The sequence below is a fragment of the Silurus aristotelis genome (genome assembly GCF_946808225.1).
Source record: "Silurus aristotelis genome assembly, chromosome: 8".
NCBI lineage: Eukaryota > Metazoa > Chordata > Actinopteri > Siluriformes > Siluridae > Silurus > Silurus aristotelis.
This window is the reverse complement of record NC_139581.1, coordinates 28,341,628-28,353,896: the sequence shown is the minus strand read 5'-3', so window position 1 is coordinate 28,353,896 and position 12,269 is coordinate 28,341,628. Positions and strand designations below refer to the sequence as shown.

Sequence of the window (12,269 nt, the reverse complement as noted above, 5' to 3'; positions counted from 1 at the left end):
ATTGAAAGATTTGCAGAATAAATAATATCAAAATACTAGATGGAAGCAATGGATTACTAGAAACAAAACCATGAAACATTGTTCATAAAAAGGTAGAATTAAGTTCAAATAACTGTATTTTGAGACTTTGATTTCAGATAAAATTTGGTTTATAGAATCTTTACACTAACCTGATTCTTTAAAAACATCGCCACCAGCTTTCATTAGGCATTTGGAATGGACACGCCTGAGGTATTACGAATCTTAGAAAGTATGTCTAAACATCTAAGTACCGTAAGCAAACCATATCCTTGGAGTTTTTGAATATCTTTCAGAGAATGGTGTCAAATTATCCAAATGCCATGGAAGTCTTAATAACTTTAATAATACTGATATCTGTTACCAATATGGCTGCCACATGCAAGTCAGTCATAGATGGTTGAGCTTGTTTTGCTTAAAAAGACAGCACTCATGATTGGCTGTATGGACCTTAAAAGCCATGTATAGCAATGTTATAGGGGCTTGGGCAGAGATAGGGGTGTGGATATTGATAGGGTTAAAGGTGATATAACAATTAGATGAAAGTGCTTTCCTTTTCCCTTCCTCATAGATGCTATAGATTGCCATTATTGAGTGCCATATTGATTGACAGGGAAGAATGAGCACCCACCCCCAGAGAGAAGGGCAAATTTTGCTTTGATTGATTCCTGGGACAGATGGCAATGGAATCACCGATGTTTGAACTTGTGGTCCCCACAGGATATGGTCAGCCTCAACAGTCAAATAATTATTTCTTAGAAGTCTGAAATTTTGGACCCTGAATCTTTATCCTAATTGGTAAATGAATTTCAGTTGATTAATTGATTATGTACCAAACATGAATGGCTTTTGGTAATCAGATTATTGCAGGCATGTATGGAGATATTGTAAGGAAACCCATTCAACCCCATTCTGTGGGGTTTTTGGTGTCATATGCAACATGGTGAGACCTGAAAAATAAAATAGAATACATGAATTTACTTGTCATACACCGACCAGGCATAACATTATGACTGGTGAAGTGAATAACACTGATTATCTCTTCATCATGGCACCTGTTAGTGGGTGGGATAGATTAGGCATCAAGTGAATATTTTGTCCTAAAAGTTGATGTGTTAGAAGCAGGAAAAATGTTCAAGTGTAAGGATTTGAGCGAGTTTGACAAGGGTCAAATTGGTATGGCTAGACGACTGGGACAGAGCATCCCCAAAACTGCATCCAAAACTGAGGGGTGTTCCTGGGGCTGCAGTGGACAGTATCTGTCAAAAGTGGTTCAAGGAAGGAACAGTGGTAACCCGGTGATAGGTTCATGGGCAGCCAAGGCTCAGTGGTGCACGTGGGGAGTGAAAGCTGGCCCATGTGGTCTGTTCCAACAGACGAGCTACTGTAGCTCAAATTGTAAATGCTGTTAATGTTCGAGGGGTCAAGACTGTTTTGTAGCGAAAAAAGGGACCAACGTAATATTAGGCAGGTGGCCATAATTGTATGCCTAATTGGTGTATGGTATGGGTATTGGTAAAATTCTTTCTTTGCATACACCAGCAATGTTAGGAAGCTGGGGTCAGCATACCTGGAACCCCCCAAACTTTTTCATTAGTAACTCAGAGCCCTAACCACTAGCTACAGTACCACTTCCCAATAGGGTGCACTTCTTGTGAAGGATGCTTAGACCCTTGCTTCCTGGGTTCTGTGGATAGCCCCCTGGTGTCTCTGTCAGAAATTAGTGAAGTATTAAAGAATGATAATTTGTCTTTAGTTCACCTGTTCAAATTTTTTTTGGGATTGTATTTCATAGCCACAAGCTTTTCCAATAGTTCCACAAGTGTGGTCCCTTGTTGAACTAATTGTTTCTTTTTAAATGATAACATATTAGATTGAGCACATTAATATATACCTCTGTTACTAATTCTGACCCTGTTTCTCTCTCTCATTCCTCAGGTCGGCTGCCCCATCTCCTTTCTTCGTCTTCATTTCACACTTCACTGTCACTGCCTGAGGATAGATAGCCATGGCACAGTCTTCTCTTAGCTCTGCTGTTTTCCTTCTATCCTTGTACCTTTTCCTCTTTCTCCTCCCATCCTGCACCCCTGAGTCCCAAAGAGAAGAAGAGCTGGGCGTAACCCCTACAGTGACAGAGCCTTATGATAATTTGTTGCCCAGTTCTAATGCTAGTTCAAAGCGATGTGGTGAGGCGGTGGAGTGTGCACCAGGTATCCTCCTGCCCGTGTGGAAGCCTAACAACCCTGAAATTGGGGAAAAGATTGCCCGGTCCATTGTCTACTTCTTCTCCCTGATGTACATGTTCCTGGGTGTGTCGATCATCGCCGATCGCTTTATGGCGTCCATTGAGGTTATTACATCACAGGTGAGACCGTTGAATAATTAATAGGCAGCATATCCAATTCCATACATTCGAAAAACATGCCTGGGGACATTTGGTAAAGGGACTATAAATCTTACTAGAGCATTAGGAGCTTGGAATAAATCCCAGGAGCTACCAGGGCAGTGTTACTAGGACATGTATACTATAACAGTATTTGAGTTTCAAGACTGTGATTAGCATTTTTTCATCCTGTAACCCCACCTTTACCAGAATGGGCCCCTACTGCATCAAATTTTTGCCATGCCTTCATTTTCCATCAAACATTTTCTACATTCTTCTCCCCATTTTACAAAAATAAGGTCATAACACCAGCTTTGCTCTTCAGGAGAAAGAAGTTACAATAACTCTGCCCAGTGGAGAGACGACCGTGGCTACCGTTCGCATCTGGAATGAGACAGTGTCCAACTTGACCTTAATGGCACTGGGCTCCTCTGCGCCTGAGATCTTACTGTCAGTCATTGAAGTGAGTAAACAGTTGTAATGCAAATAATTTGCAAACACCATTTTCAACATTTAAAACACGGGCAGTTCAGTTTGCACCTCTTGACTGCTGTTGTTCTTTTGCACTACATTGTTCTGTTTGTTTGGTTTATATTTACTCCCAGTTATAGTTTTTACATTTCATATTTTACCTCGCACAGTACTGTATAATTTGAGTTTACAGTAGGTTTACTAGTCGGCGCTATATTGTTTTTTTGTCTTGTCTTGTGTTGTCTTGTGTTTTCTGTCTGCACTGTGTCTGTACTGTTTTTTGTCTGCACTGTTTGCACTAGGTTGCACTCGATGCACTTTATGTAGCTTGTGTTGTGTTGTAGGTTTATGTTGTCTAGTGTAGCACCAGAGTTCCGGAGGACTGTGTACTGTGTACCACTGTGTATAGCAGAAATCACAATAAAAGCCTCTTGACTTGACTTGACTTGATCAACTTAAGTCCTCAAGTTATGTCGGTAATTGCGAAGACAAATTTGCCGGTTTTTTTTTTTTTTTATTCATAACATAGCAACTCATTCGTATATCTATTTAAAGATCCAATACACCAATGTTTTTCCGTGAGTTTAGATGTGTGTATATGTGTGTGTACATATGTCTAGGTTTGCGGGCATGGTTTCAAATCTGGCGACCTGGGTCCCAGCACAATCATCGGCAGCGCCGCCTTCAACATGTTCGTCATCATCGGTATCTGTGTCTGGGTGATCCCCAATGGAGAAGTGAGGAAGGTCAAACATCTGAGAGTCTTCTTTATTACCGCCTTCTGGAGCATCTTTGCATACATTTGGCTTTACCTAATACTCGCAGTCATCTCACCTGGAGTCGTCACGGTACGTCCAAGTTTTTTGTGGCTTTCGCGAATGGCAGCACAATGAGTAGGATCATAAGAAATAGAAGCAGGCAGTATAAAACAAAAACAGAATCAGCGTGTTTAGCATGTAGATTGGGAGAATCCAAAAGAATAAAATCAAGATGGGTAGAAAGGGAATGCCTAGAATCAGAATGCAAAAATGAATAAAGGGTGCATACATATAGAATATAGGAGAATGCATAGAATCAGTATTGAATAGAATGCATGTGCACTGCAGGGCTTAAAAACAAGCTACGAACACTAGTATTTTGTTGGACCACAAATGTTGTCCCAATATTAATTTCCCACCAAGCTCAGGTATTGATGATGACAGTCGGACCGTTGAATAAAATCTTCTCCAGCACATTCCAAAGAGTCTCAATAGAGATAAATTCTGGTGGCCATGTGGTAGCCAATCCATGTGTAAAAATTATGTCTTGGAATTTGCCATCAAAATCCACTAATGGAAAAAAAAAAACCCTAATCATTTAGTATATTCGTTCAGTACACAGCAACCCCAGATCATAACAGTACCCCCACAGGCTTGTAAAGTATTTTGACTAATAAACATGAGTTGTACCGTTGTTTATTTATTATCTGATTTCACCAAGCGTTTAATGATCACGGTCATTTCTTTCTTGAAGATGACGGTTCATCACTATTGTTCCAGATTTTAATAACGCAATGAACAGTTGTTATAGTCATTTGCAATTGTTGGACAACATGATCCTCATGTCACACTGTAGGACCTCAGTTGTCATAATGTCCGGCTGTACGAAAGTCAAAAACTGATGAACACAAGAAAAAGATTTTATATCATCAAACCGTGACATGTTCAGACCCGCGTTCTCTCGCTAATGGTAGCCAGCAGCAAAAAAAAATGTAGCGTTAATTTGGTTCGTGACATGTCTTGACAATAAAAAGGTCAAAAACAAATTGCTTCTTCTTCTATAACTCGATAAGTTTCTCTTCTTGCTTTAGTGTCCACCTGAATCGTTTCTGACATTTTCTCTGAGGTGGTTTGAAGTTGTCGCTCTCAATGCATTATCAGATACGGTGCTCCTATTGGTTCTTGGTTTGACCACAGGAAAAAAAATCTAAAATCTTCTCACAGTGAATTTGGATTATTAAGGATAAACGAACCACCTGAAACATATTCATCACTACAATATTTATCCAGTGTAGTGTACTGTATAATCTGAATGTAAAGAATTAGAATGTGTAGAGATTAAATATATAGAAAGAGACTACCTAGAAGTAGGATGTAAGAATGTAATATTCATCTATAATATATAGTAATGTTTACAATAATGTAAACAATTTGGAATCAAAATAAATGAAGATGAATCCATAATCAGAATGTCAAGATGTATAGAAGAAGAATGTACATTAAAGCACAGGAATGTATATAACTAGGATGTTTATAATCAGAATTAGAATACTGAGGATAAATTGTCATTAATAGCTACATTAATAATTACACTATATGAATAGAAAGTCCTCACAAGGATACTAAGACAAGTGTGTGTTTGTGTGTTTGAAATGTGTTAGGTTTGGGAGGCCCTGGTCACTCTGTCCCTGTTCCCAGTGTGTGTGATTTTGGCCTGGATCGCCGATCGCCGTCTCCTCTTCTACAAATACATGTCGAAGCGCTACCGTGCTGACAAAAGGACCGGGGTTGTCGTGGAGACGGAAGGGGAAATGTCCCCTAAAGGAGGGGATATGATCGTGCGTGGGAAGTTTCCACCAAGTGCGTCAGCCGGAATTATTACACTGGAACACTGCCAGGATGGGCCTAATAACAGTGCTGGCACCATGGCAACGCTGCTGAAATCCAACAGCGCCACCATTACCATGGAAAGCACAAGAGAGCTGGATGAGAGCCGCAAAGAGGTGTTTTTTTAAGTGCATACTTAACCTAAAGTAACCTTTTATATCTTGTTAAAATGTGAAAATAAAGAAGGGGGACATGATCCTACATCCCCTTTCTTCTTATTTGGGCTTGAGGGCCCAAATGCTAATTATATTTTATACTCATAACTAGTGTTCTTGCTAAACAAATGAAAGAAAAGAAATAGGCTTTTTACTCGTCATGTATACAATACAGTGAAATTCTTTCGTTGCATATATTGGTGATGTTGGGAGGCTAGGGCCAGCCATGAAAGAAACACCCAGAGCACAAAGGGAAAAGGGCCCTGATCAAGGGCCCAAGTCTGGCATCTTGGCAAAACACGGATTGAACCATTACGAACCCGTAACTGATTAATGTTAGGCATTGTTTTGACCAAAAAGACTTTTTTACATTTATCTGAATTAGTGTATTAGCCTCTGTGTTCTCAAAATCTAGGCACTTTAAAAGGACCTCAGGACTTGATTTGGTTGCTGATGTTCCCCATTTTCTTTAGGTTATTCGTATCCTGAAGGACCTGAAGCAGAAGTATCCCAAAAAAGATCTGGACCAGCTAATGGAGCTGGCCAACTATTATGCCCTTCTGCATCAGCAAAAGAGCCGCGCCTTCTACCGCGTCCAGGCCACGCGCATGATGATAGGAGCAGGCAATGTGCTGAAAAAACACGCGGCAGACCACGCTCGTCGGACGGCCGTTAAAGACGCCGACACATCCGAGCCGGACGACCACGCCACGTGCAGCCGCATCTCATTCGAGAGCAGCCACAGCCAGTGCATGGAGAACTGCGGAACAGTGAACTTAACGGTGGTGTGCCAGGGGGGAACCGGCGAGAACACCTTTTATGTGGACTACTGCACGGAGGACGGCACGGCCAACGCCGGATCGGATTACAAGTTTGTCGAGGGCACGCTGGTCTTTAAGCCAGGAGAGACCAGGAAAGAGATCAAGGTGAGATTGAAAATCTGAAGTCGATTTGAGTCAAGTCTTTTCACCGGTCTGACCAATGTCTGTTCTTTCAGGTCGGAATTATTGACGACGATATCTTCGAGGAGGACGAGCACTTCTTTGTGCGTCTGCTTAACCTGCGAGTCGGTGACGCAGAAGGCATGTTTGAAAGCGACGAGGCCGGCGAGGTGCCCAAGGGCCGGTTGGTGGAACCGCTGGTCACCATGGTGACCATTCTGGATGACGACCACGCGGGCATCTTTACGTTCAGCGATTCCGTTATGCGGGTGAGCGAGAGTGTGGGAACCATGGAGGTGACGGTGGTGAGGAACTCCGGCGCCCGTGGAACTGTGATCCTACCCTATCACACCGAGCCAGGGAAAGCCCAGGGAGGAGGCATCGACTATGAAGATGCATGTGGGGAGCTGGAGTTCACCAACGACCAGACCACGTGAGTTTGTGTGTGCTGATTAGAAGTTTCTAACCCTAACCCATTATTAAGCATTTCTAGATTCCTTGATTAAAGGGCACATAAGTAATATACCTTTAGTGGTATATATATATATATATATATATATATATATATATATATATATATATATATATACACACAACAGAAGATAAAAAAAAGGGACGCCAAGAAACAAAACAGCAGTTCAAAGCAAATTTTTCTATTCAATTGTTGATTCCTGGTATCTTTAAAACTTTGCAGATTAATTTGTGGGTTCTTGTGTTTTTGTTTGTGCAATTGCCAGTTTCGATATTGTGTTTCCAGATTCTTGTGTTTCTAGGTGTGTAGTTGTGTTGTCAGTTGTAATATTTTTTTTTGTGTATTCTTGGGTTCCTGGATGTGCAGATGTGTCGTCAGTTTTGTTTGCTTGTTGGCTGTTGTTTCTGTTTGTGAAGTTGTGGTATCAGTTTTGCTGTGTTTACAGAGTGTTTTACTAATGTGTTTTCTCATTTGCCTCTTCTAGTTTTTGTTTCCTGTGGTGATGTTTCTGTTTTTAGTTTTAATGTAGTGTTGCATTGTGTTTGTGGTGTTTTTGCAGTGCAGATGTTGTGTTCTACTTTTTCGTGGTTTTTCTTCACTGATGTATAGTTGCGTTTGTTTTTTTTGTCGTAGCGGTTTTGCTTTGCTAATGTGTCACATACTAACACTATTAGATAGAGCAGGTGTGTATCTGTGGTATTGTGGGATTTGCTATTAAGTGATGGAGTGTGTACAAGTTTATGTGTGTTTTACTATTCAGGATTGACATTAAGTTCATAATCCAATTGGGGACAAAAACACAAACGCATTAAAAAAAAATTCTACTCGAGCTCTGGTACGAGCCTAGCTGTAGATTCAGATGAGCAAGCCAGAGGCGAGAGTGGTGAGGAAACAGTCCCTCGAGAGGAACCAGACTCTTCTGACTGACAGCGGGGAGTACGATTATACAGCTGAGGTCACAAGTTTATATCCGTCTGCCAGAATCGTCAAAAAGTTCATCATTTAGAGCTGCGCCTGAATGGAGACATGACTTGCTGCAGCTGAAGATGGTTCCTAAAGGTGGAATGTTAAACTTGAGGACCTTGAAAACCATGAAGATGGATTTTTCACTCATGTGTCCATCATTTTGGAACTATAATAAACATACATTCGGTGTCACTCAGATACGGATGGGGTTTTGTTCTGTCAAGGTTTCTTCCACATGAAATTTCAGCAAGTTTCAGTGAAGACCACCCCTTTTGAGTCTCTTGTACATTTGAACAGTTAAAATGTCCATTGTTCATAAGGAAAATTCCATAAGAACTCGATTCTCTTCGTAATTTTTGTACAGCATGATTGGTGTAATTGGTTATTCCATTTAAATAATCTTTTTATTTTACATGCCCTTTAGAACCTACACAGCCCCCCCCCCAGGAAACAATTTTGCGCTGTGAAATCTTGGAAATTATTTCATGTCAGGTGCTGAGCTCATGGCCCTAAGTTTATTGCTTTATCTCGCCCCCCCAAGGGAAAAACAAGACCTCCCCCTACCAATCTCCAATCCCACAAACATCCAGTTCAATTCAAGTCTGCAAGGTGTTTCATTTAGAGTCTTTTCAGGGTTACGTTCAGTGAAATGAGACACAAGCACAGGAAATGAGTCGCAGGTGCAGGAGCTCCAGGCGAAGAAGCAGGAATAGAGCATCGCGATCAATCAGGAGGCATGTTTCGGGAGATTGCAAGAGGATCCCTGCAGGAGACGTAGATCAGGGGCTCGTGATTTCCTTCCATCAAGCAGCTGGAGACAAACAGCGCTACAGACACGGAATAGATGATTTAGGATTTCTTCGTTATATATTGGGAAATTGTGGATTTTGACGGTGTGTTCATGTGCATTTGCATTTGAGAGCCAATCACTGAACAGCACACCTGATCAAAGCTGGACCTGTTATGAACTGAACGGGGTGTGTTTTTACTTTTTAAGACGGGTTCCTCTTAAGGTTTCTTCATCATGCCATCTCAGGGAGTTTTTCCTCGTCACAGTCTTGCTCATTAGGGAACAAACTTATAGGCACTAAACTTATGCATTCTTTTATTGATAGCAGATTTCATTGATACCCTTCAACCCGTACTTTTTAAAATGGATACCGGATAAAAACAAAACAAACAAACATACTGATCAGTCTCGCGAATGAAAACCTGTGACGTCGGTGATTCACCTCTAGAGCTCTAGTACTGTATACCGGCAGCGGACCTTCTCCAGCACAGACACAACTCAGAAAAACTATCGGTATGGATTTTTGCAGACAGCCGACAGTTCCAGCAATCAACTATCGATGCTGATTAAGCGGCAAAACCGATGAATCGGTTGACCTCTATATTGATTTAGACGACTTTATAACCTATTTATCTATGTAACGCTGTTTAGAGACAATGTCCATTGTTGGAATTGCAAAGGGAAATTGGAAATACAAATAAAAAAATGTCATGTCACACAATAGACATTCATATTCTACACGCTTTAAGAAGGAATGAGCCCCAGCTTCATTCAATTTGGTAAAATCACAACTTACAGGAATTGCCATGAATTCTATTTACTTCTGGTATAAACATTTAATTTAATTCAATTAATTTTTATTTGTATTGCACTTTTAACAATTGTCTTAAAGCAGCTTTACACAGATAATGTGGTGATAAAAATGAATATGTTCTTTATGAGTAAGTTTGTCCCTGCAAGCCGGTGGCAACTGTGGCAAGGAAAAACTCCCCGAGACGGCATAAGGAAGAAACCTTGAGAGGTACCAGACTCAAGAGGGAACCCATCCTCATCTGGGTTTCACTGAATGTTAATTTATTACAGATAAACGATGTTGCGGAGTACAATGATGGTGATCATAAGCAAACTGTAGTCCTGAGTCAGTGTAGCAGACTGTTGACATTAACTACAGTCCAAATCCATCCTCAAAGCTCCTGTTCTTACTCCGGAATTTCATGGAACCACCAAAGGCGTTGATGAGAAACCGTCCTCAGCTGCACAGAGTGTCCTCCAATCGAAGAAAACACTGTCCCCCACATAGCAATTTTTCTCTGGCCCAGCTCTTGGCCAGAGGCAGGCCTGGATGAAGCATAGCAACACTATTGTAAATAACATGCGATCCACCCACTAAAGAGATATTAGAGCAATGCCACAGGGTTTTTTTTTTCAGGAGGTGGGGTGCGGATGGTATATTATGGACAGAGTCCTATGGACAGTATCTGTAAAAGCTACAAAGGTTTAATTCTTTCTGAGCGGTACCCAATGATTCACGGCCTGGTACAGTCGCGGTGGTTCGGGACCCCTGTCCTGTAGCATTTTGAAAATTTCATGACGCATTAATTTAGCTATTGCTAGCTCGCCAGACCTTTTCAGTAACGACTTCACGATTGTATTTGATGTCTGCTTGATGTATGCTAGGGTATGCTAACCCTAGCATAGGTTCTGATCAGGAAGTTGTGATTTCCAATGAATGCACCAGTAAGCTGCCACTGCTGTGTCCTTGAGCAAGGCTCTTAACCCCTAACTGCTCAGTATAAATGAGTAATTTATAATAATTATATAATAGTTATTATATAATTGTAAGTGGCTCTGGATAAGGGCATTTACCAAATGCCAAAAATCAAGTTAGTAGTCATGTTGCTTGATTTTCATGTCTGGGCTAGACAGAAAATCAGCCCCAGCCTCGTTTTTATCCTTTGTTTTTGTAGTAATCTTGTAGGAAACTATTAAGAAGACGTTAATAGATGCCAATTTTAGATGTATGCCTCCTAGATACGAATTTCCAAGCTCCCCTTAGGAGCACAGCCCTTGAGCACAAATTTAGGGCATTTATTAGTCAGTAATTGCAAGTCAATGCTCTGTTGACACGGAGTGGGAAGCATCGTGAGATGGATCGCACACACGTGGATTTCCGTAAAGCAACACAGCTAGCAAATACCACAACTATTGAAGGTTTGTTTTTTGTTTTTTTACACCAGGAAGGAGGAAAAGCTTGTAAAAACTGTATAACTTGTACTGACTTCTACTCAAGTAAAAAGTAGCCATTACTACTACCTCTTTCAGTGTCACGCTGGTAACTGAACCTCACATCACATTGATATATTAATACAAAAGAATGTATTCAGTCTGAACATCCACCATATAGAACACAAGCAGAGAAAAGATGATGATCAGGTGATCAGGAATGTGTCTGTTCTCAGTCATGTTTAAACCACTGACTCCCTCTGTCTCATCCACGTTAACCCAAGACTTCTTGTTGTCTTCTACCTGCTCATTGTGAGCTTCGTAAACTAGTCTACGTCTGTGGTGTGTGAGAGACAGGAAATGATACACCAGTGGATTGAAAAAGACAAGAAACAGTTCAATGGGCTGGAAAAAATAAAATTGATGATCACCAAATAGAATAGGACTAAAGTAACACATCTGGTTTGAAAATGTGAAAAGTATAAAGTACAGATGTTTTTGTTAAAAATGTAATGAGTGAAAGTAAAAAGTTGTTCGAAAAAATACAGATCCTGGAAAAATCTACATTTTGTACAGTAATGAAGTACTTCATTACTTCCCACCTCTGCTTATGGGCATTATGAGATTAGGGAGTTGGCGCATTAATAATATAATAATGTGGCCTTGGCTGAAAACTCTTAATATCCCTGTCATTGTTAATGGCCTACGCAGTGGCATACTGGCCAGAGTTTTCTCGTTTGGCAGCCATTATGAGTGGAAGAACATGAACAGACTTGGCACGGACAACACATTCAGGGACTGGGAGGTCAGAAAATTAATTTGTGCTCCTTCTTAATAAAGGATTGAAACCCATAAAATTGTAAACCATAATCTATATAAATTGGATTAAATAATGGAAAATAAAAACATCATGGTAAGATTCACAGATTGGCATCGGTATACTAGTTAGCAATGCGATCCATAGGATACAAGTTGTTTTGAAAATAGTTATGAAGATGCACATCCTTAATACACAGTATATACTTATAATGACTATGACATGACAAAAGCCAGTTTCATGAAGATATGGTTTATATGGGTCGGAGTGGAAGATCTCCTGCTGTAGAGCTTTGACCCTCAACCCTAGACTTCCCACCTACATCACTACCTGACTTTACTAACACTCTTGTGGCTTGAACGAGCTCAAGTCTCAACCACAAACACAC

The 12,269-nt window shown here is 40.7% G+C and overlaps 1 protein-coding gene and 1 long non-coding RNA gene across 7 annotated transcripts in view; one reads left to right on the top strand and one right to left on the bottom strand.

Moving 5' to 3' along the window:
- The window catches only part of slc8a2b (solute carrier family 8 member 2b), a 56,868-nt gene that overhangs the window by 37,255 nt on the left and 7,344 nt on the right, over positions 1 to 12,269 (top strand). For all 6 annotated transcript variants that reach the window (XM_083549009.1, XM_083549010.1, XM_083549011.1 and 3 more), the window contains 6 exons: positions 1,957 to 2,383; positions 2,727 to 2,864; positions 3,493 to 3,720; positions 5,292 to 5,633; positions 6,146 to 6,598; positions 6,670 to 7,046. In XM_083549009.1, coding sequence (XP_083405135.1) covers positions 2,027 to 2,383; positions 2,727 to 2,864; positions 3,493 to 3,720; positions 5,292 to 5,633; positions 6,146 to 6,598; positions 6,670 to 7,046 — 1,895 coding nt within the window. In that variant the 5' untranslated portion in view covers positions 1,957 to 2,026. The remainder of the gene's footprint in view (positions 1 to 1,956; positions 2,384 to 2,726; positions 2,865 to 3,492; positions 3,721 to 5,291; positions 5,634 to 6,145; positions 6,599 to 6,669; positions 7,047 to 12,269) is intronic.
- On the bottom strand, positions 5,380 to 12,046 carry LOC310730206. Its single transcript, XR_014534761.1, has 3 exons — positions 10,486 to 12,046; positions 10,045 to 10,094; positions 5,380 to 9,664 (listed from the first exon to the last, which is right to left on the bottom strand). It is a non-coding gene; the product is annotated as an uncharacterized lncRNA (long non-coding RNA).